The sequence below is a fragment of the Apus apus genome, chromosome 1 (assembly GCF_020740795.1).
Source record: "Apus apus isolate bApuApu2 chromosome 1, bApuApu2.pri.cur, whole genome shotgun sequence".
Classification (NCBI taxonomy): domain Eukaryota; kingdom Metazoa; phylum Chordata; class Aves; order Apodiformes; family Apodidae; genus Apus; species Apus apus.
Genome location: NC_067282.1, coordinates 123,098,772 through 123,124,180, shown reverse-complemented (window position 1 = coordinate 123,124,180; position 25,409 = coordinate 123,098,772). Strand labels below are relative to the sequence as shown.

The 25,409-nt window shown below is 37.5% G+C and overlaps 1 protein-coding gene across 7 annotated transcripts in view; it reads right to left on the bottom strand.

Annotated features, from left to right (window-relative positions):
- Positions 1 to 25,409, bottom strand: part of UBE3A (ubiquitin protein ligase E3A) — a 54,814-nt gene that overhangs the window by 18,259 nt on the left and 11,146 nt on the right. For 2 of the 7 annotated variants that reach the window (XM_051608611.1, XM_051608609.1), the window contains 4 exons: positions 20,126 to 20,244; positions 16,221 to 16,265; positions 5,782 to 6,092; positions 767 to 2,022 (listed from right to left, as the gene is read on the bottom strand). In XM_051608611.1, the coding sequence (XP_051464571.1) occupies positions 767 to 2,022; positions 5,782 to 6,092; positions 16,221 to 16,265; positions 20,126 to 20,145 (1,632 nt within the window). In that variant the 5' untranslated portion in view covers positions 20,146 to 20,244. Of the gene's footprint in view, positions 1 to 766; positions 2,023 to 5,781; positions 6,093 to 13,194; positions 13,326 to 16,220; positions 16,266 to 19,435; positions 19,517 to 20,125; positions 20,245 to 20,821; positions 20,969 to 25,409 lie in introns of those variants that run through there. The other 5 variants (XM_051608610.1, XM_051608612.1, XM_051608615.1 and 2 more) reach the window with 5 other exon arrangements.

The window sequence follows — 25,409 nt, the reverse complement described above, 5'->3', positions numbered from 1 at the left end:
GGCTCTTCAGCATCAGCTTTAAAGTCATGGTTAAACTTTTGCAACCACTCTTGTGCATTAACAGAACAGAAAAATAAGCCTCTGAAAATAACAGCTTTAAGCAACCATAAAGGGAGGAGGAGTCCTGAAATTTTAAGGACATATTTATGAGAAAGTTTACTGTGAAATATTCTTTCTAGTTTGTATCCTGTACAATTCCCATCTTCCAAAATATTTGTGAACAAATGGCTGTAAGTTTTCCTTTAAAGAAGCCAGCATATTCAGAAGCAGGCTGCTCTCACAGTTTCCAAGTACTAACAGGTCTTACTTCTTTCTCAGTCATATTGGTATTTGCACCAAACTGCAACAACGCTTAGAGAAGCAAAAAGTTCTATTTGTCATGCAGTCACTCCACACACTTTACGTCTAGAAGTCCACAAGAAGAGTACACGACTGAAAGGCTTTCATTCCAACTTTCATTTGAAAAACTCTACTATCAGAAGATGATCCAAGACAGTCCCGAGGACAAAGTAAGGAAACAAAGTGGTCAGTCTCACCATTAAGAGCTGTAACAGTGCAGAACCTGTTAATGGGGAGCAAGAACCATTTGACACTTCAAAACATTCTGTAACCACTCTGAGTAGAAGTAGTCCCGCTAAACATAGAGCATATTCAGAATTCAAACCTAACATGGTAAAGCTATTTGAGTTTCTTCTAGAGGAAATCTCAGGTAGTTTGCACTTGTCAGAACCCAGGAACCTACGTTCCATGCTGCTGCATAACTTACCCGGACGAGCGCATCATCTATGATGTGATCACGTCTCACTTTCAGTCGCAAGTACGGGTTGAGCTGCTGTCCTTGGACTAAGCTGTAGAGCACAGTTATGCGCCTCTCACTGTACATCCGGATTCTGTTATCGTAATACAATCCCAGGTTCTTGGTAACAGCATTCAATATGAAGGGACAGGTCATAAAAGAGAATTTATTTTCTGTTTCTACTTTGAAGAAAGTGTAGTCTTTGTCCATTTCTAGGACATCATTCAGTGGTTCATTAATAAATTCTTCAAAAGGGATAAGTGGTTTTCTGCAATCTATAGTTTTAACACCAAGTTCAGTTTCCAGTGGGTCCACTCGAGGACCTTTTTTATTTCTTCTTTCCTCACCCAACAGCTCCTGAAGAGTTAGTTCACTTGATTCTGGGATGGGTTCTTCATCTTCCTCTTCATTATGATCTGTATCCACATCCCCTCCTACTACATTTGCATAGTAAACCATTTTCAAGCACTTTGAAGCAGCAACAACAGCATCATCATCATTCACTAGGTTACGACTATTGAACTCATTGCTTATGACTTTGTAAGTAATAAGCTGCTGAAATGTTTCCATCATTCTCCGAATTTGGTCTGCTCTGTACTTCGACCACAATCTCACCAGTTTTGCTTGAGCTGCAAGGGGCAGTTTGCTCATTGCTTTGCAAAACAACGGCAGAGCCATTTCCAGATATTCTGGGCTATGAAGATTGCCATTCTCCATAACAATAATAAACAAATTCAGATAGTTAGGATCCCGAGAGTACACATTATGGTAAGTCAAGTCACATTCCACGTTAGGTGACAAGTACACAAGTGCATTTAAAAAGGCAGTTTCTATTTTTTCATTAGAAAGTAATCTATCATAGACCCGTCTGACTGCTTCAACATCTACAGACACTTCATCCGGGCCTAGTTTTTGGAGGTTATTATCTCCCTGTGTATTATCACCTATTCTTGATGATGAAGATGATGATGCACCTGAATCTTCTTCCATAGCAGCAGCCGAACAGGCAGCTTTTTCCTTTTCATCTTCATCTTTGTCTTCATCCTTTCCTTGAAGAGACTTGAGCTCCTCCTTGGTGTGCTGCTTGGCTTTTCGGAAACTCTGTACCAATGCTTCAGCACTAGAAAATACTCTCCCAATCACCCGGATTAAAGGGGAATAATCCTCTTTCTCTCGACATAGTTCAAGAATTTCATATATCTTGTCTTCTGTTAGAAAAGTCACATCTATAAAAAGATAAAGTATTCACTTTATTAAGATAAAAATAAAAGAGGAAATACTTTTGATTCCTTCTACTAGAGAAATCTCTGTATCACATCATTACTGCTAGAAAAAACTGTGTCAGTGCTGCATAATTTCAAGACACTTCACAATTTCATTAGCATGAAGAAATCATTCATCTTACTACAATTTTGTAAAATATTTATTCATGGATGTTGATGAGTGAACGCACTCAATGGTAAACTTTTTTGCAGCCAACAAATTACCTTTGGTCGTTAACAGTATTGTCTAAACAAGAGCAACTAAATCAATCAGTAAGATGTTTAAGACTTAAAGAATGACTGTGCAACAATATAATCTTGTCCTAAATCTCTACAGTTAATGTAATTAAACTAAACACAATCTAAACTATCAACCTCTTTTTCAAAGTTAACACATGCATATGGACTTCACACTTCCGTAAAAAAAGTTCTTGAAGAAAAGTTTCAACAGTTTTTGCTGCATATTAATGGGAATATAAGATCTCTTATTTTTCTTTTTAATGCTGTCTGCAACTGTTTTTATACTGAACTGTTGCCTGAAAATCCTCCCAAAACACTATACTACGTGCTCAGAAATCTATGCTGCACTCTAAATCACCACAGTTGGGCATGTGGGTTATTTCTTTTTACATTAGGCCTCAGCCTCACTGTGATAAGCAACTTGTGAGTATACTCACCGACATGCTATTCAGGTGAACAAGCTGCATTCTCAAAATACCTGCCTGTTCCCCTTCCTGCCCCAAACTCCTGATATGAAATAAGCAGCTTGGTGGTCTACTAGTTATCTGAAACCATATTTTCTTTCCAGAAAAGGAGAAAATATAATTTATAGTTTTCCATGCTGTTTCTCAAACAGAACCCACAGATGCTTTCACATCAGGTGATGATTTAGAGCAGATTACGATATGATCAGATGTCGTAAAAGATGTTCTAGTTTAAGCAGATTTTTCTGAACTGACACAACTTAGAACTAAAACTGAATCTGTTTAATAGCATCTCTAGAGATCTGAAAAACACACATCACAGCACTGCATTAATCAATTATGATAGAACTATGTCTGCAGAAAGTATATACTTTTAATAAAGACAGTTACATGTTAAAGCATTTTGAAATGTTGATTGCCTTCACTAACATTCATTCCTAACAGTTATTAAATTAAAAATACAAACTAAATTATGCAAAGACACACAACCAATTGATTTTCGCAGAGCCCCAAACCATTCTCAGAGCACATATGACACAGGAAAGATTCATCTTATGCTACTGAGATTGATTTCCAACCAATCTGAAGACAGTGAAAAAGCTTCAAAACTAAAATCCATCCTGTTAAAAAAACAATAGCATTGAAAATATGAAAGGATTCAAGCTCAGTGCAACATCTCCTATTTTTACCTGCTGCAGTGCATGTTCAAGAAGTAGATTTGCCTAAAAAATTAGCTGCTGATACAGATGCTGTTCCATGCCATAGCTCTTCAGAATGAGGAGCACAGCCTCAAGTTCACTGACTCTGCATTGCAGAGGTTATTCATAGCATAAAAATTATCTACGGAAGTTGACAGTTTAACAATCTAACACATTTCATATTTCCACACCTACAAGAGGAATTCCATGGTCACTGTTTTAAAGGCTTTACTACTTAAGGAACTAACCGTGTCCTATTTTCAATTAAAATGTTTAGTATTACCATCAGCAGTTTCAAAATAGTTTGAAGTCATATCCTGTGACTATCCTCTAACACAGCTACCATTAAGATCTGCCCCATTTTTACTTCACAACAGTGACAGAAAAAGAAGCAAAGCTGTCTTTTAAGACTTTTAGTTGACTTGTGTTTGAGCTTTTACATGCCTTAGTCTCTCACCCTTTCTACTGCAACTAAGTGATCCAGCACAGTAAACATACCTCCTCTCAGACCTTGTTTTCAGTAATACTCCATGATAAATCTGTACATGAATTCAAGCTTTAGCAGTGGTCCCAGTGAAAAAAAAATGGATGTGATCTATATATATTGCCAAAAACGCACTAATTAGCAAATTATTATCTTTTCATTATTTCTTATGGAAGCTTTCTTATGATTGTGGGCTCACTGCCTGTCCACTGGCCTTCTCTGTTTCCAATTTAAAGTTTTGGTGATCGAAGCTGAAAATGGCTTCCAATGTAATTATACTACTAATTTTGAAATGTTTGTCTCTAATAGACTACATTTGTAAAACATGCTTTTTATATAGTTGCAATTCCTCTGTTCTCTTGCTCTTTTTGGACTGCCATCTAAGCTATTACTGAGACGCTGACAATAGCCTCCAGAGACGTCTTTCCCAAAGGTAACAGTCTTAGGGCTTAGCACTACAGAAAAGTAATTTAATTCTGAAGGGTATTTCTTTCAATTTCTTTAGAACTTTCAATTCTATGTCAAGCATAAAAGCCAGCTGCACATCCTTTTCCTTGGCTTTCTTAAACTTCAGTTTTCCCTGTTAACTGTTACAGCAGACAGACCTTAAAAAACTTCAGAGTGCTAGATTTCATAGACATCTAATTCCAAAGGTAGCAGAGTCTCAGATGAGCTTTAAGAACACATTAATGCTCTCTGTCCGTACAGCTACAAAGACAATTCAATACTCCTAATGTTGCAACTGATGAAGTTTGATGCATTGCTTTAGACTACAGATTTATCTCTAGAGATAGCCATCTAGGAGTCCTCTCAACCTGACATGGGGAGAGAGGACCGTCGGGTCAGAGAGGAGGAGGAAAACTGAGTACATTAACAACGCCATTAAAAATACAGAAAACTAAGACAAATCACAAAACAGACTGAACGTGCCTCTTGCTCATCTTACACTACGCTGGGTCCTATATCCCCTCCTTAATGTTTGCCTCCTTGCTTACTCATAATTCAGAATTTGCATCAAATCCTTGCAGCAAATTAAGAACTGATGCAGGTATTGACTGAAGCATCTTTGGTCCTTTGTAAGATAGTACCTTGTTTTATTGTTGATTCTGTAGGGCTTTTTAATTCTTTGCTGTAAACAGTTTTATCTTCTTTAGCTGAAATGAATGGATCTGAACTTCTGCGTTTATACCAGAGATTGCAAAAGTACTTACCAAAGGTCTGGTCAAAGGTTAATGGCTTTACATTTCATTTAGCTTGTGATTTCTGTTTGCACCTCACATTTTGTCATAACTAAAGTTATTATTATAGCGTGTACTTAATATTCTAGAGAGTTTGAGAAGCTAAACAGAAGTTAGAAAAGACATACAGAACAGTATTTCATTTTCATACCCTGGCTTAGAAATCACTCTGCTTAAACTTTTCAGAGCTTGGCAGATGTATTGCTATCATCCACTGGGCATTTCCTGTTCATCTCTTAAGTTTCTTAACATTGAATCCAGAATTAAACTAACTTTTATAACTCATTAATACAGAAAAGCTACAAAACCAGTGAAACTAAAGCAGTCACACAACGGCATTTAAAAAAAATCTCTGTATTTGCAAAACCAGTAATCTGAGATTGCACATGGATTTTAAGAGATGTGGTAGACATCCAGATTTGGAATCAGTGTTCTGTATTAATCCAAACATTTTTCAGAAGCAACAGTAAAATATTTGATTGCTCAATATTGTATTTTACTTCAGAAGTCAGCAGAACACCACCAGTGAACTCTGCAGGCTTAAAACACATGTAGTATGTACAAGTGTATTTTAGAAAAATTCTAAAATAACATCTTACCTTTAAAGTCATCTCTTGGGCCTTGCATTTCCTTCTTGTTCATTTTTCTGTCAGTGCAGGAATTGTTATGGGCACCTTTGGAATTGTTTTCTAGGTAAGCTGAGCTCGTTCCTTTCTTGGAGGGATGAGGATCACAGAGTTTTGCATTAATCTTATAAAGCTCGAGGGCCTTAATGGCTGCTGCATTGTTATCCATACGGAGAAAAGTTGGACAGGAAGCACAAAATTCATTCGTGCAGGCTTCATTTCCACAGCCCTCAGTTAACTGGTGGTAGTAGCGCTCTATTAGATGCTTTGCAGCTGCTCGCTTCCTGTAGCAAACATTCAAACAGTAAGTACAAGGATTAGTAGAGCTTTTCCATACAAAGCTCATTCAAAAGCATCAGCAAGGCAGAGATTAGTCAGGCACTGGAACACAAGATTTCTGTGTCAGAGAGGACACATCAGGAGATTTTTTTATTTTATTTTTTTTTAAATGCAGGATTCTCATCTTGAAAAATGAAGAGGTATTTAACACAGTTTAATTTGTGGATCCTAAATGAAAGGGAAATCCTGTTAATGCACATTTTTCAGCTTTCCATTCTAGTGCTACAGCAGACACGATCTTGTTCAGTTCTGAACAATCTCAGTTGTCACTGAAAAAGAGTATTTAGACACAAAGCAAGACTGCAAGTGAAACAGAACTGGATGTCACACAGGTGAACGAGTCTCATGTATAGTACTGAGGTATGGTTACCACTGCCAGAGGGAAAGAGGCATGAAATAACAATGATCCAGGCATTTATTTAGTACTACTATTAATACTACATCAATAGGATGTAAACCCTTTTAAATCTAAACATTCTTTAGATGTTCTTTAAAAAAAAAGATTCTAAATGAGGAAATGATCATAGTCTATTTAAATCTTTAGGAAAAATATTCCTTGGTTAATTAAACTGATAATAAAACCACAATTACAGATGAGCTCAAGCCTGAATATCTCTCCTCAGCTTAATAAGGTAAAAAGTTCTCTAAAAAAGCTATTTGCCAAACCCTCCTCTTTCTCCTGTAATTATACATGGCAAGCATGTATTTTGAAGAATTACAACTGTATTGCTATACAAGTCAATGTACTCAGTACCATATATATACACACAAGAAAATTTAGGTGGCCAATTATAATAAGGTCACAGAGCTTTACAGAAACATGCAAACAGTAAAAAAAAAAATCACCGGAAAGCTGCAGGTAACTGGAACAGAAGAGCTGTATGCAGCACCAAGAGCACCATATTGAAGCACAGTTTTGAAAGAAAACCCCAAATCTTCACTTGAGAAAATTATTGAAAAATATCAACTATGAAACATTTTTATTAGGTACAATGGGCAGGCTTTTAACCTAACTTTAGAGATACAGTACTATAAAGATTAAAACATAGGAAGCAAGATTTTAATCAGAAATTGTAATATTGACTTAAAAGTTGCCTTTTCCAATGTGATGCATGCACAGAATCTGCACAGAACATGTACTTGAGAACTTATGTGCCAGACTCAGTGGTACTACTCAGCACTTGCTGCACTTAGCTGTTAATATGGGCTGGTTAAGTATCAGAGGCTCAATGCAGCTGCTTCAGTTGGAAATGTCCTGAAACTAACTATTGAGGTGTGTATTATTCAGCAATAACACCTTTTCTCCTTCATTTTCACCCTTCAAGATATCATGATCCTAGAGAAGAAAATATTTCTTACAAAGAAAACCATACCTCAATGGTAAGGTCTATCTGACCTTCCAAACACCCTAGTGCATTGCAAGACAAAAAATGGAAGAGAATGATTTCCCTGACACCTTGAGACAGAGGTGGAAGATCATAAAAATAATAAAGCAGCACCAGCAGTACCATCAAAACCACTACTGTATAAACAAAGAATAGCTGTATCTGATCCACGGAGAGTTCTAGCCTCTCCAAACTTTATATAGGATTTAAGAAAACCTCCCTCTCTCCACACACATATGAAAACACTTCTTCAGCTTTTAGTATAGAGGCTTTTAAAAAAAGTGTTTTAATAAAGCATAGACCAGTATATGATTTCACTTATCTATTTCTGAATGTCAAGATTTCATGCTTTTATCATTGTTGACTTCCAATCATCCTAGACCTTCAGATTTAGAGAGAGAAATATTGTCATTTGTAAGCAAGTACATGTATTTGATAATACTGAATTCTTACACCTGATCTATGGCCACTTGTCTCACAAATACGGTCCTTATTTACCCCTCTTTCAGTCTCTCCAATGCACCACCTTGATGCCTTTATGAAAGCTCCTTCCAACTCCAGTTGAAACTTACCGTTCCTTTAGTTTTCCAACTTCTCTCTCACTGACCGTTTTCCACAATGCATACAAAAAAGGAGGTTATTTAATATACACATTATAATTTTTACTTTCCTTCCATCTTACTTCTCCGTTGCAGTCTACATGTAGACCACAAGTTTTTTGCCATAGTTTTCTGACTTATGTAATACACCTGCAAATGTTATATGGATTATTTCTCACAGTTGTTCTAAGTATGTATATTAGGGGTGTGTGTATTTATTTACTTACCTAAATCAGCTGGAGTTGTTATTCAGATTAAATATATCGTGAAAAGCTGACCAATTCCCTAAGACAGAACTTGTGTTTTCAAACTGGGGAAATTGTTAGTCCTGAAGAGGCATGCAAACCTCTCTAACTTACTAACATCTGGTCTGAATAAAGTTATTCCAATGTGTAAACACTCATTTATTAACAACCCATTTGATCACATTAAATAACACTCCACTTTAATTAGGTCTCATCTGAGATGCCAGGTGACAAAGCTAGGTTTAGACTTGTCTCTAACAGCTAACTTCTGAAAGACTCAAGATTTTTTGCTTCCAGTATTTGACCCATTACTTCTCAAACTGTGCCATGCCTACAATAATGCTGTTTGTACAAACATTTTCATTTTGACTCATGGCTTCAGAGTTACTGTCTGAAGTTCTGTGAAATTCTATTAGACACAGAAGGTCCAACTGAAAGTCAGATTTTGAAATTTTTTTTAACTGACTTTGGAAGCAACAATACAAAATACAAAAGTACTAGAATGCAGTAGTTTTAGAATTTCCCTCCATCTCTATCCAGCGGCTGTTCTGCAGATTTTTGACATGCCCTCAGATAAATTATTTAAGGAAATAAAAAAGGTGGAGACTTAAAGTGAGGATATAGACCTAAGAAGGTAGAACAGAAATTACTGAGCCTTCCTTAAGAGCTACCCATACTGAGTCCATCCACAAAAGCACTTATAGAGAATGCAGTTTCGAGTAAGCCAACATGTGATTTTACAGAACAGTAAAATATTCCAGACTATATTTCCCTTGGGGTACTTGAGGAATCACTGTCACTGTCCAGTGCAAACAGCCCATATTTCCTATATTATTCAGAAGAAAAAGCAGCCCACCTTCTGTGTTCTCCAGAGGTGGAAACTTCATCTCTTTTTACATCCCCATGCTTATTTAGTAAGCAGAAAACTTAAGTTCTTAGCGTGAGGCATTAAAACTGGTTCTTCAAGGAGGTAACACAAAGCCCCTCTCTATTCTTAGCTCACACTATACCGTGAAGACTGCAGCTCCCTTTAAGTTCCTATACAGGGATCTAGTGAAGATTAACTGGTCCCTTATAAACTCAATGACTACTTTACTGCACATTAGCACAGACACCTCCTAGGGTAGCTAAGGCTGCAGTGACTAACTTGCATGTATGCTTGCAAAGACTCACGTTGTCATGCATCCAAGTATGGAACTGCACTGCTGTAGTTGCAGTTGTAAACGTTTCACAGACACATCACAGGCATATCCTTAAGCCTTAAGGATAACTTCCCACACAGTGGGCCCTGTATAACCTCAAGTAAGATGCACTACTTCAGGGAGGAGGAGAGGCACCTAAAATAGAAGTGTACTTCCCCACAATCCAACAATTTTGCAAGCATATTTTTCTGTTTGAGAAGAAATCAATATTCACTTACTTAATTTTGTAGTATTTAAAAAAATAAAACCTTTAGGCTTTTTAATTGTTCTTTAGCTAATAAAAAGCCAGAAAGTAAGCACTTTGTATCTGCAATGCAAATGCTTTCAAAACTGTGGAGTATCACTAGAAACATGCACCAGAGCCTCTGCCTTTCCAGATACTTAGGCAAAGGTACATTGTGTTGCATTTTGAGTTATAATTTTGAATGTCTAAATCACATATAAAACTAAGGACTGAATACTGGTTGAAAAGATCCTATGTAACAGCATCTAACTTGCATTTCCCAAATACCTTCAACTAAATACAGAGCAATGCTACATAAAGGAAACATTAGTGACAGAGAAAATCAGATTTTTAAACATTTAAGGACTTGTAGAAAAATCTGAAGCATATAATTCTTTGGCACAAAGAATTTTCATTCAAGTTTCAAAACTTGCATGAAGTAAAAACTATCTCCATAAATGCATCATTACCTAAATTTTAGAAAGATGTATGAAGGTTTTAACCTGTCTGGAAATATCAGTACGAAATGATCTATTTCTGAGTGGCTTCAGCTTGAGATACAACTTTATATTATTTCTACACAGAAGTCTCTCATTGCTCCAAGATGCTCCATTTTTAATGCTCCATTGCTCTCATTGCTTGATTTTTAATAAGTGGACATTTACAATGGTCTAACAAAACTACCAGTAATTCAGAAATCCCAAAATGTTTATATACTGTTTTCCTTCTTAATGCAAAACCCTCACAGTTATTAATGTGTATGGAAACTAGAGGAAAACTTATATTTATATTTTGTGTAGGAAAAACACCAAAGACCAGGTATTTTAGTACTAATAGCAAAACAACTTTGAGTATATGCCTTAAGAGACAAGACCATAAAGAGACTTACACACCTGCAACAATTATACTGCACTTTGGAAAGAAGATGACCAGCAGATCAAAAACTATTAAAAAAAGGTGTGGGTTATGGATGGACATCTTTGTGAAGTTAAATACTGCTTTCTGAGAGTTTCAGTTTAAAATCTGGCATAGCTGCTTTCTGCTTCTATCTAGTTAGAGTGAGAACAGCAGTGCTAAAGAAGACAAGCTTCCAATAAAACCACTACCCCCACAGACCCTTTCGAAGTGGGCCTGCACACTCAGCTGCCAAATGCTCCACCCAGAGCTGGAGCTGATCCCTGTGTTCCAGCATGGTTGTAACACCTTCTGCCCACCTTGGATATTGGCACCCCAGCAAACGTACAGCTGCAAATGCACAGAGAGCTTCATTCCTTCCAGTGTGGTGGTTCCCAACACCTGGGGTGGCAGACCACGAACTCCCTTGGACCACACTGGCTTCACCTAGGGGGCCTTTCTCCCCACTATGTATTCTAGATCCACTCCAGGAACATCACGTGCTGACGAAGTCAGGCAAATTACTTCCTCAGAGCGGATGAATCTGAGAACAGAAGAGTTGTCCTGGCTTTATGGAGCAATGCAGAAAGACAGCTACAGAGAGCTTACTCTCTCTTACTTATCTCTTAGTCTTGCCTCACAGACAAATTACCTTGCTGCAGTCCTATTAGAAAAGTATCTTTCATTACTGTCCTTTCCTCTTCAAGTTATTAGCACCAGGACTCTACAAAGAATGTCATTCCACAGACCAACTGTTTTCATATCCTGGTTCCTATCTGTCCTTAAGAAGGCATGCAGTGCCCTGCCATCTATGCAATCCCTTCAGCATTCAGTTAGCCAAAAAATTGAGAGATGAATAATATATCAGTTATACAAGCAATTTCAGGAAAAAATCCTCATCTTCTTCCACCACTTCTCACTCCCCAAAACATTACAGGCCTGAAGTAGTTAAATAACTATTATGGGGAAACAATTATTAGGCAATTATTGTAAGTGATCAACATATATAGATGGTAATGACTGCAGGCATACTGGTTTTGATACTATGCTCACACTTACAGAATAAGTGCCTTTTGAAAAGGCAGGGATAAATATAGCCTTCATTTTAAAAGCCCATACTTTTTTAACTAGAAAGAAAAAATAACTTGAATTACTGCTGGAATAAACATTACTAAGTTTAGGACTGACTATAAACTTACAACTCTTTTTGTATACATTTGTTTTTCTTAAGATTTTAAAGAAAAAAGTATACAATTGTTATCAGCTTCCAAAGATCAATCTTGTCTAACTACACAAAACATTTCAATAGTTCTCCAAATTTTGTTTTAAACTACCCAAGTAAGGAGTCCTAAACTCTAATACTCTGTACTGGCTTCGAGACCACTGTGAGAACCAACTTTTTTATTTGTTGGAAAGAAATGAAATTACGGTAACTTCACATACTTGCAGGAATCCTTCACTCTTTTTTATTCAGGAAAAGAAACAAATATTGAGTATTTTATCAAATATTAAGCAAGAAATGTATTCTTTATTTGCTTCCATGTTGTCTTTCCTTGGTTAAAGAAGCCCTGGCACTCAAGCAAGTACAATTAAACTTTACATTGTACTCTACTGAACAAGCTTAAACTTGTGAAGTATGAAATTTATGCACTGTATTCTGATCAGCAGCCCAAGCAAACTTGGAGACACTAATTTCCCTTCTCTACTTCTAGACCACTGGAGTGTTTCAGTAGAAAGAATGATATGACAAACTATTTCAGACAAATACCCTGACACAAGATGATGACTGACCCATTGCAACACACAAGACTGATACGTAAAGAAGAGACCTAAATGCTGGCCAAACATCTATTCTTCTTATACAACTAAACAGGCTAAGTACACCAAAGGGACAGTCACACAACTCCTTTTTCAAGTTACTAGAAGTCCAGAACACTTAAACTTAGGTTTCCACAGTAGCATTCTTTTCCTGTGCCTTCATTCAGCATGACATTGTCTGAGAAGGATGAACATTATCATGCAGAGACGAAGTGCAAATAACACCCCAGTTTTCAGCTTAAGAACAATATAGCATTTGTGGATTAGACAGTTCCACAGAGAATTATCTCCTCTTTAAGCTATCATTTTAACAGGTAAATTTACAACATCCTCCAAAGTCCTTGGGAACAAAGGTCTCCAATATATTTGCCTCGGTACATTTTCTACTGCAAAATCTGGAATCCCTTTTCTTTGAAATCTTACAAAATTTGGTCAACTTATCTTACTGCAGTTTTGCTCTTGGAAGCAAAGGTAAAACAGACACTTTATTTGTAACTTAAATAGTTGCTAAACTTAAGTAATAATTTTTTAGTTGAGTCAATAGAGTCTTATTCACTGATTAAGTTTCCTCAAGGGAATCACTGCCTGGCTAAATGATGCCTTTCTCTGAGGAAAATTTTTTCAATTCATACTAGACAGACCAACACAGTGCAAGGCTGCAGATACATAGATTCTTCTTACATTTTTTCCTTCCAGGGAGGGCGATGAAACAAGCAGCAAGTGCCAGAAAAAAACTTCCATGTGGCAAGGTTTGACAGAGTCCACAATTAGCACGTCCCAGGGTTATGTTATGCACATCCACCTGTTTTCAGCTATGAGGAAAGTAAGGTATTCTATGGCTAGAAAGCACTAGAATGGCATCTGAAAGTTCGTCTCACAATACACTCTTGTACACTTAGTGTATATATTTGCAATGGTTGTAATTTCTCTTCCTGGCATATTTTGGGGTTGCTGCAGAATTTTTCTTTTTGGCCATTCTTTGAAGAGAAACAAGCCAGCTATCAAATCTATTCCAAGGTGAGATGACTATACATCAAATATAATTGTAAGAACATCTTAAATAGGAGGGGTGTTCAATGACTTTAAAAAGAGAGAAGTTACAAAGCTGTAAAGTATCCCATCCTCAAAACCAAAAGAAGATGAATGCACCTAAAACCATTATATTAGAATACCTCTTGATTAATGACATCATACATCAAAGAGAATGGAAGTATGTGAACTGGTAAGAAGACAAGTTATTGTTAGAGAATTCAAAATTATGTAATTTAGTGTTAAAGAGGTTTTAAGAAATTTATACTAATTGAAGCAGAAAATTCAGACCTGTGACAGAAGCAGACAGGAGAAGATGCTGAACTTAAAAATTCAAAGGCTTGAGTGAATGTTAAGGAAAAAAAAAAAGACTGCTAACTCTGAGCTAGGACCAAGATGTTAATCACACAAAGAGCCAGAATTTGAAAAGCTTCGGATAAGCAAGACTTATCGGTGGAAGAATTTGCTGCGTAAGAGTCTGAAAGAGTCAGTAGATTTATTTATTAGTTTACTTCAATTCACACATGTGAAACATAGGCAACTATGCTCTTGGTATAAAGCTTTACAGTGCAAAACACAGAAACTAATAAAGCAATTATATCAGCCAACCAGAACAAAAACAACTTAATCATTCATTGTGCAAATAACAAAACACTTGCGTAAACCCGTGTTTACTAATGAATTACAGTCATGTAAATAACATAGTAACTATTTTAGCTACATAGGCTTTAAGGTCACACCATATTACCCAGCCTGCCATTCCACCTTCTGTGGCAAGAGCAACTATGCAGCAGGATTGCAGAATGTAATAGGTAGTGTACACATCACATTGTGACACCGGTTTAAAACATTTAGTTTTGCAAGTACACTATGCATTAACACTGTGTAACCACTACTCATATATGTGAATCTCTTCAGCTTGACTAGCTTAAATCTATTTTAGACAGATACCCCAAATCTGTATAGTTGGGGAAAGTCTGATCATTCTGCACAAAAAAAAAATAGTTCAGCTTTCATACAGATAAGCTTGCTAGTGTAATTTTTTTTTTACAGGTTCATTTTTAAGGATGATAAACCACAAACAAAAATAATTGTCAGACTGCTAGAAGAAAATAGTTATACTGCCTTTTCCTTTATCATGGGCCTTCATAGAGTTTCTCACCAGTTGAGACTCGTGTTTCTGACACATCTTGCCTTACAACGTGTTAAAAAGAAGTAGTTCAATTAACATTCTCCAGAGTGGACTACAGCCAGTCTGATTTCCCCCATTTGGTTAAAGGAAATAGAACACAACTCAACTTGCTGCAGGAACAATAAAACACAACACAGCAGGATCTGCTACTGGAGCAGCAGAAACTATGGCAGAGTTTTTGCCCTGTAGCCTGTCTCTAGCACGTGCCAACGTAGTGACAGCCCATCACCTCTCAGGTCTGCTGTAAGGAAGCAACTAGACAGCACTTCTGTAACAGATGGCGTGAGTGAGGAAAACCCAAATTTGCTGCCCAAGGAGAAATACTACTGGCTAGACTTCACTGCAGTACACTGCTAAAAACACACGAGGGAAAAAAAATATATGTTTCCTTCTCATCACTTTTAAGGTTAGGTATGCAGTCCAGTGTGGACGGGCTCACTTCAGCTTTGCTCCTTCCCAAGTTGGGCAGCTAAAGCAGAGAAGTCCTTGAGCAATTCACACTATGTCCTTAGCCTGCAAAACATCCTGAAACTGGTATTCAGCCCACAGCATGTAAAACTAAGTCCCTTGGAGGGGAGGGTGTGGAGGAGACAGTTTAAGGTCAGAGAAGTTTGTGGCAGAAGAGAAATGAACCTAGGTCTTTTGAAGCCTCAGACAGTCCCTAACTGCTGGGCTATGCTCCCTCTATTATTTTTGAACTTGTGCTGTAACCTAAAGAAGAGTCTGTGGTTTCCCTATTTGAGTTCTATGACAGGATGGTGTGAAAAGCTAGAAAATAATCTTTGTTAACTCACAGAAGAATGAAGTTTTAAAATGCTTTTTCCTTTTTTTTTTTAAATGGTCCTCTCTCACTGTGCAACCATTTTGAGATTGAAATTGAAGTTAACATTTCAGCCTATCACAATCTTGCTTTTAATTAATCTTGACTTCCAGGCTAATGAAGACATACCAAAACAAGGTTCAGAGGTGCTAAGTTAATACTGTTTAGCAAAAGAAAGCTGGTTTTCTGTTTCTATAAGCAACTAGTAAATAAATTTGCCAAATCAAGTCAGACTGTTTTTTCTTCTTAATCAAACTATCTGACACAACAGGTATTAACAGATACTGTGCCTTAGTACTGACGAGTCTTCAAACCCATGCAAGATGTTAATGAATACCAGGTAGGAACTATACTCCTAGTGTCAAGTCTGAATATAGGCCTGAAGATTTCTGACACTGTATTATGCTACCATCTACTGGTTCACATTGATCTCTGAACATTCTTTTCAACTTACTCACCCTCAAAAAACAAACAAACAGAAAAACACCATGGTTTCTATAGAGGCTTAAAATTATTTTTCCATACTAACTTGAACTTTTAGAAAAGTGATTCCACAGCTCTACTCAGCTTATGCTTTTTTTTTTAAGCAGGTACAAGAGCAAGTGTTATATATGTTCAAAACATTTTTCAACAAGACACACCAAACTCATCCACTCATTTACTTACATTCGGCTAGTTTCAATGTTTTCAGAGTGAGGTTCTCCTGGTGATCTGCAAAATACAGATACAAAACTTTAAGCATTGTTGGTTATTTTAAGCCATTACAATATCAAGAGTTAGGAAACTGATGATAATGTATTAATGCCACTAAAAGCACCAACTGTTACACTCTTGTACATTTAATTTCTTTGAAGCCAGTTTATAACATAAAACCTGACAATATAATTAAAGCCAAATTTCTTGAAGGAGGACAGCACTGCAGCTCATGCAACAGCAGCCATTAGAGGAGAGTTCTGCTGGCAGTACTTCTGTATTCAGGTTGCACAGTGCACCAGTTCTGGGCTTATTCTTCATAACCACTCCTGTTATCAAAAGGTACACTCAAAGTTGATCAGTGATCAACTGTTAAAACAGATTCTCTGCACAGTTGTAAACTACAAAGAGTAGCTCAGAAGCAGGTCTCAGAAGAATCTCAAAACTAATTTATTACCACTCTCTACTTGAATTTATGGACATAATCTCACAGAGCAGACACATTAAAGGCACCTTTCTTCCTTTCAGCCAACACATCTGCCAGTAATATGCAGAATTAGATGTTATTGTCTGGCATTTTTGAACACACAAGCAGCACCTGTGTTCAGCTTGCCAACCCCCTTGACTTAATTTCCAGAGTCATTTAAGGGGTATAGTTCCATATTAAGTTAAGTAGGCTAAATCATAGCTGTTTAGCTCCTCCTTATTTCTATAATCTTCCTTGTGTCAGCACTGGTTCAAGAAGTTAACATTTCATTTTTTTTTTTAGACATATTTTTTCTTTCCTCCCTTTGGGACTTGCCCCTACCCAGTGAGATTACAGCCAGTGAGCCAGGAGACAAGGCAGTACAAATGCAGCCTTGACTTCAAGCACCTTAAGCTGCCATGAAATCATATCCTGAAGAACTTTATTCAACCTTAACTTGGGTATAGATTTTGGTACAGTTGACCAGAACTGCCACGCTGGATATACTGCATGAGGAGTGGAAATAGAGCATAGCCATTACTGTAAAACTCTGTAGTTTTTAAATGAACAGAAATGCCTTTCATGACAGAGCTTTCTCAAAACAGAAGTGAACTAAAACCTGTAAATATAACTCACTTCATAGGTTTCAACAGAGTTTGATTGGGGACTTCTGTTAGCACAGCTGAATAGTGTTTGCCATAGGAATGACATTCTGAATTTCTTTACTATATGACTAGCTATATTATTCTCATGCTATTGGAAAACTCCACCTGTAGCCTGAAAAACTCCCCTTTTTTCCTATGTTTCATTGTATTGCCTTGCTAGATGGTCCCTCCTATTAAAGCCTGGGGTGTCCTCTCAATTCTCTGCTAAAACCTTAGTTCCCTTACTGACATGACAGATCTTAGCAACTTTCTGGATTTTACTAAACTGTACAATATTAGCAGACTCAGCTCCTAGAAAGCATTTCTGGCAGGCAACTTAAAATTCCAGGGATAGTCGCATACTATGCAGTGAAAGATGATGCACATTAAGTTACTTGTTTATATTCCATTAAATTATAAAATTCAACTCACACTAGGGATTCTGAAAATTACTGTCCAACTTCATACTCATGCTTAAAATACAAATACCCTCTAACTGGAAAGTAACATAGAAACTGCCCAATCACAAAATTCAATCTCTGTTCCCTCTAAATGATGTTTCCCTAAGTCACTGAAGTTCAGGACTGCTGTACTTAGCACTGGAGAGGCTGTGACTCAAATACTGTGTTCAGCTTTTGAGTCCCTCACTGCAAGAAGGACATGGGGGTGCTGGTGCATGTCCAAAGAAGGACAATGAAGCTGGTGAAGAGTCTGAAGCACAAGTCTTACAAGAAGCGGGTGAAGGAACTGGGGTTGTTTACTGTTGAGAGAGGAGGCTGAGGGGAGACCTTATTGCTCTCTACAGCTACCTGAAAAGAGGTTGTAGAAAGGTGGGGGTTGGTCTCTTCTCCCAAGTAACAAGTGATAGAACAAGAGGAAATGGCTTCAAGCTGTGTCAGGGAAGGTTTAGATGGGATATTAGGAAAAAAGTCACTACAGAAAGGGTTGTCAGGCACTGGAACAGGCTGCCCAGGGAAGTGGCTGTGTCACCATCACTGGAGGTATTTAAAGGACATATAGATGTGGTGCTTAGGGACATGGTTTAGTAATGACTTGACAGTGTTGGCTAACAACTGAACTTAATGATCTTGAGGGTCTTTTCCAACCAAAACTATCCTATATTTCTATAGTTTCTGACAAAAACCAATACTCAACAGCAAAACAAAGCAAAATTTTGATTCCTTTCAACTCCAGTTACCAAAACAAGTCAGTAAATACTTAGCAGAGAGAAAAGAACCTAGTTTTTTTTTTCCTAATTATTCACACAGACATTTAAGTGCTAAAAGCCAGACAACCTGAGGAACAGTGAGGGGACAAAAAAAAAAGTGTTTATCTGAATATTAACCAGCTTCTTTATTCACATGCAGGACTTAAATTGATAGCAGAGAGCTTGGAAGTTTGAGGTAGTTCCTATCTTTGTTTTAGTCAGAAAAAACAACAAAATGAGGCTTTGGGTAAAATACTAGTGAAATAGGGGTGTTAAAACAAAAACCTCATGAGTTTTAATCATGTAGAGCCTTTCAAATACACAGCACTATGAAAAATGACAAACATTGCAAATTGGCATCTAAACTTAGCATGTAGAAAAGGTAGCCTGGTGACTTGCAGACAAGTAAACATGGCTATTAGTATATCCAAAATATTTTTCTATCCTTATAATTTGTGAGTTTTATCTGGGCTTTGTGCAGTTCCAACATGTTATTCTGCGAACAAGTGTTCTTCAGTAAGACAAGCAGGGTAAGAGAAGACAAAGTTTCAGGCAAGTTCAGAAAAAAAATAAAACCTGAATCAAAAAAGGTTTGCTCCTTTAAGGTAAGTGGTTCTACAGAAAACAGGAATCAAATTCCTTGTTTGTTTTTTATAACATGAGCAGACCTACTATAGCTACAATTTGCAGAATTATTAATGCTCTTATTAACCAGATTTTAAAAGGTTTCAAATGTCAATGTAAGTACCAAATAAAAAGAGGCTTCCGTACTCATTAAACAATGTGGAAGATCAATCTAATTAGAGGAATTGTAGTTATTTGCTGAGAAGCTATTTATTATGCAATACTCAATTATTCACAAAAGAGATACCTTGTTATTCCTCTGAAGGAGCAACAGTACTGAAAAACAACTATATAGTATGGCAAGACGTCCTTTCATCATGCTTAAAATCTGAAACAAGAGTTCTGTTCAGAGAAAATCTCAGAGCAAATGCTCTTACAAATTTCAGCTTCGACTTAAGATTGTAGAAACATCACAAGACACCATCTAATCCGAATGCTGCAGTATGAGCTAGCAAATTCAAATAGTGGCTCACTTCCAATAACAGAGGGCTTAAGGCCACTCCTCTTACCTATACTGTACCTCTCTAGGACAGGAAGCAAAGGTACGCAAGCCTACAAATTTTACCATCATCAAGCCTCCTGGACAAAGACTTTAAAATAAATATAACAAACTGCTTAAATAAATATGCTAAACTATTTCAGTATGACAGCAAAAACCCTAAGAGACTTCTAAGTGATAGCATTGCTCTTAAGAGGAATACCACAGAGCACCAGTGTGCTCATATTTTAAAAAGCAGGCACAGAAAAACTCAGCGTGCTTTGAAATCACTATAAGCAAAAAGTTAAGTCAGCTTTGCTGGCTGACTTATCTTAAACAAACAATATACCTTAATACTATTTACAAAACTTAGTTCAAGCCATACAAATGAATTACTTTTAAAATAAACATTACACTAAAATTGATCCCAAGAAACAACACTGTATACTTTATGCTTACCTTTTACAAGCTGTGGCCATTCGGTGACATCAGGGTGATCACAATTTTGAGTCACTGATTAAAAACGAGTTGTCACACCAGTCCTGTATCACGCTGGGCTAAGCATAAGCTTAACAACTCTAAATAAGTAAAAATAATTTAGTTAAAAAGTCCTTACAAATTCTTTTCAGCCAGTCCACTAAATAAGAAAATGTAAAACGGAAGAGAAATGTTGATGCTATGTGTTTTATCTGTGAGATTAAGATCTAATGCAAAAAAATTAGTTCATTTTTTAATGTCCTTCTAAGGCTTCTAGAATTACTCATTACAGTACCCTCAACTGCTGAACTTAAAGTCACAAATTTATTTTTAGTCTCTCTAAAAAACACAAACAAAACTCATCTCTTGGACCAGCAGAGAGCACCTGATGTGATGTCAAGTCAACAAGCAGTCAAAGATTTGGAAGCCTGTAAGCTTTAACTAGTTTAAAATTCCATCAGCTGTTTCCCTGCTACAATTCAATTAATACCACTTCCTAACAAGGCTCTGCATTTCCAGGGGAGCACCACGTAACTTGCACTTTGCCTCTCCCCAAAACAAAGTAAGCTAAAGCTATGCAAAAATTTCGTAAGAGCAACACAAAACCAAAAATCTTTTAGGTTCTTTGCTCCAAACGTACTCTCTCCTCTCCCTTAAATTTTCAAATATGTTTTTTACCTGTCAATTGTTTCCCGTGATCTGGCTTCACCGGTAAAAATTGAAGGGTTGGTCCTTTACTTTGTCACGCAGGTGGCAGCCAATGATCACTCAGCAATACTCGTGCCCAGTGCGCCCTGGGACCACCCCAGCTGATTACTTCCATGGCTGAAAAGGAACCAGTTAATCTCTTACCTACTGCTATTAGCTACTCTAAACTGAAATTAACTGATGAAATAATTCCCGACATAACCCTCAACACTCAATTCAGCCCACTGTTTCTCCCAGCCAAGCTCCTAAGTGCACTGGACAAAGACTGTAAGGAAAAAAGGCCTCTGATGGAGAGAGTCAGATCACAAACAGAATGGTTCACTTTTTGATAAAATCTTGCTTAAAATTGAAGTTATTACTGTACTTCATAAAGAAGAAATTATCTTACTTTCTCTAAACAGACAGCAGCTATGAAGACAGACCTCTGCAGAGTATTTGTGATGTTTACTCCTTGGCTGTAACCCAGATGAAATCCCCCATCTGCAGGTTGCCATGCAGCATAAGCCTCATACAGAAGAGCAAGGTGCACAAAGGCCAGTGAGCTATTGAGGGCACACCTGCAGCTTTCTGCAACATCTGCAGTCAGAACAATCTGGTGCAAATACTAAGAGAGCACATCAGACAGCTTTAAATGTTTCAGTAAAGAGTGCTTTTGTGCTTGCCCAATCTAAAAGACACTTTCAGTAGGGTCTTAAATCTGATGAGCAATCAAGCACTCTTGGTAGTAATTTGTATCTGTATCAAAATCATTGATAAGTAAGCAAGGCCCATGATTTTCTAAAGTTTGTCATATAAGCTGTTGACTTCTGTCATTCTACTACAAATTACCATTCTACTACAAACTCTAATGTAAAAAAATTGTTTTAGTTTCGGAATGATGCTTATTAGTTTTATGACATTTCATTATTTTAACATCAGTAATATTTGAATCTTTCCACCTAAACACAAGTGTGGTTGACATCAGAAAAGTATAAAAGGGGACTGAAAGCCTCCAAAACAAACGGGAGGTTCCCTAATACCTATGTTTTACATGTGTAAATTGTCAAAGTTTAACTGAGTTAATGCCAGGAACACAGTATAACGAATAAAAGTCAGTTGGAAAGGTTCCTCATCTCTCAACATTAAATGACAAACATGGTAAAGATTTTAAAACTCATGTTTTCTGACTATCAGCTCTACAGAAAAGCCAACAGCAAAACAAACATGCTGGTGCAAAACTATGAAGCCTTAAAGCACTGCATATGGCATGCTGACTGTTTTAAGACCTGACCCCAACCATTTTCAGGCATTCCTTAGCTTTAAGAGATGCCTATTCTAAGGCAGCACTTTCTTCTAAAGTTAAGTCCAAGTTCTTGCTGCTTTCTGAACTTACACAAAATGGCTCTGTAAAAATGCATTTAGCTCTTTGCCCAAGTAACTTCTCTTATGTTAGTCAAAGAGGACAGCGTTGTAATCTCTTAATGCCTCGTTGATTAGGAACCCCTTGTTCATTCTGACTGCTGGAGGTATCAGCTCATGTTCTGGAGTGTGCCGAACCAATCACTCCCTACCTAGACTTGTATCCCAAATCACCCAGAACATGGGGACAAGCTAATTACAGTAGTCCTCCATCTAAGAAGAAACATGTAGGAACAACAGGCCAAGAGCAGTCTTAGTAAACCAGAGTTTTTGAGACTTCATCAGATGAGAGAACTTTATTGTCAACAGTGAAGGAAAAATAAAGTATTGGTGCCGGTTTCAAAAAAACATCAGATTTTGGATTGCTAAGGAATATGCACTGAGGTGGCAGCTCTAAATCACGGCTGAGACAAGTCTGTGCCCAGGCCTGACACAGGTCCAACTCTGTTAGTCAGATTTACCACACCACCGAACATGGTATCTCCACAGCAACTCTGTGAGGAGATGCAGATACCAAACAGGCATGAATCTCACAGGGCTGATGTAACCCTATCTACATTTTGTAGTAAAACTTGTATCTACAAATAGTGTAGATCTAAATCTAGATACTTTAAGACTAGATTTACTGTACTGGGGTCTAAAAATATCATGCTACTTTTCAGATGCAAGAAATCTTAATCATTTTACCTCCCAACTCCTTCTCATCCCACCCTGTCCCCACCTATCCCTGCTGCCATTCCTGTGGGACAGAATATGACCAGCAAGGATTCCCTAAACACAGATGAAGTAATTAACTTTTCTAAAACCGTACTCACTCATGCATCAACAGAGCACTGTCTGCTGGCAAAGAGACCAGCACGTTGAAACATGGGGTGGGTGGCAAAGGAGACTGCCATCTAAGATCCCTTATTCTGAGTCTAGTTTGAACAAAGGACATTTTGACTGCTGAATCCAAATGCAGCAGAAAAAAAACCCACGTGGTAGAGTCAAAGGATACTACTTGATCAGGAAATGGGAACGACACTGTTGAATAGACTAACATCCTGGAAAAGGGCAATGCGAAGAACAGGAAGCTAACCTAAACCAACTGCTTTTCTGTCAAGAGAAATTCCTTTACAAAAACACCCTAAACCTCTGGATGTAGCTTGCCTTCTAGAAGGTACAAACAGCAGCCCTTGGAGCATATATTTATTTACATTACCCAGACTGATTTATCTGGTCTTCACTGTCACAACTAGCATAGCTTACAGTTTAGGCTTTTGCATACACACAGAGCAGCTGAAGATATTACACAAAGTTTGGGCCTGTGGTATATGTTCAATAAATCCAAGACGGCTCCTAGGCTTTTTGGGACTGGGCAGGCTCCAGTACAGAGATCTCTATCTGCCTAGTGACTACTTACACGAGGTGGATTCAACCAGGACTACAACAACACCTATTATAATTAGCAAGACAATACACCAGATCCATGCCTTCACACCATGCATCTGAAGAACCCTGTGTGGCATGGAGTAGCCCTCATTGAAGGGGAAACAGGATCAACTGTCCATGCAGTAGTTTGAGAGAACACTCACTTATGCTGGGTGGCAAAGCTGCAGATCTTCTGAAAAGAATGTTCCTATCAACTCAAAAAGAGGGAGGAAATACATACAAACGAGTGAAAGAGCAAGGTGTCAGAAATGGTGTTCCGATGCACCAAGAGAGGCTACAAGCAACTTTGTTGCATAGCCTGTTGAGATCTTCTCTTTGTGTATTTAATCTTGAAAGTCTGAAATCCCAAACATGAGCCAAGAAGAAGCCTGCAGCTTAAATGGATTTCCTGTACTTACTTCTTTCCCCGTGTTATTTGGCTTTCACATTCTATGTCAACACAGCAATCTGGCAGCTGACACCCATTACCTGCAAGGTCTAGGGATCCCTGAGAGAAGGAACACTTCTCTTACTCAAACTATGACTTCTTCATGACCTTATTGAAGGACAGGTGCCCTGTGAGGTAGCATTTGTAAGAATTTATGTTTCCCTTACAAAACAATTTTAAGTATCCACCAGAGTAACCTCTGATGCAAATATGTTTAAGATTCCTTTTTGACGGACAATCTAAAGACAATGGAGGTGAATGGGGGTGATCTACCTGTACAAAGGAGCACTGTGATGTTTCATACCTTCCAGTGCCAGAATTCAAGTTGCTTAATTAAAAATAACCATGTCTCTCAAGAAGATACCAGTTAAGACAGCTTTTGTATGTTGTCTGAAGAATCCATCTGAATCCGCCAAGAATTCATTTGATATATTTCCAGAACAAAAAAGACAATCATCATACACTATACAGCCAAAGGTGCACTCAGAACTACCCTAGCTAGCTTAGTATTTCAAAAAAGTCACTGATAACTAGTAGGAAAACTGGCCTTCTGTAACTTGAGATTGATAGAAGTGTCTTGAAGAAAATTGTAGAATATTCATCAAATACCTAAATTCAGTCTTAACCATCCCTTGCAAGGGCGGGGGGAAAAAGGTAACAGTGTAAGAGGCATGTTTGAGACTTAATTTCTTGGTGAGGTTGGAAACATCAATTGATTTTGTTGCCTGTGTGCTGCTTCCAACACAGAAAACATTCAAAGACATAAGATTCCAGAAGTTGCCCTCACGCAATTAATAGCAGGTCACATTATCAATGATCCTAAAGCAAAATAAAATAGCCAATAAAACCAATAAAACCAATAAAACCTGATTACAAAAATCCTAATGGAGCTGCAAAAAAACAGTAGCAGAACATTTACACGTTTTTGTTTTTTTTTTTTTTCCACTGCCTGGTAAACCAAAACATTCAACTAACAACAACAAATACAAAATTACGTCATTAGAAGACCGAAAAAAATTATTTCTATCCTGGAATATGTCAATCTAAAGTGACTAAGGCAGTCACAACTGATGAGCAAACACACACATGCTCCCAGTATTATAGCTACAATGACAGATCTGACTGCTGAAGGTTCCTGGAAAGGCGTCACTTTATCTGCAGAAAGTACAAAAACTGAGCCCAGTTGTCCGATTATTCAGTTCTTCAGAAGTGTTCAAAAAGTAGCAGAGAAGAGCCACACAAAGACATCATGAAGACAGGAGAAAGTGCCTTGTGATTAGATAATGGAAAGAGTTCAAAGTT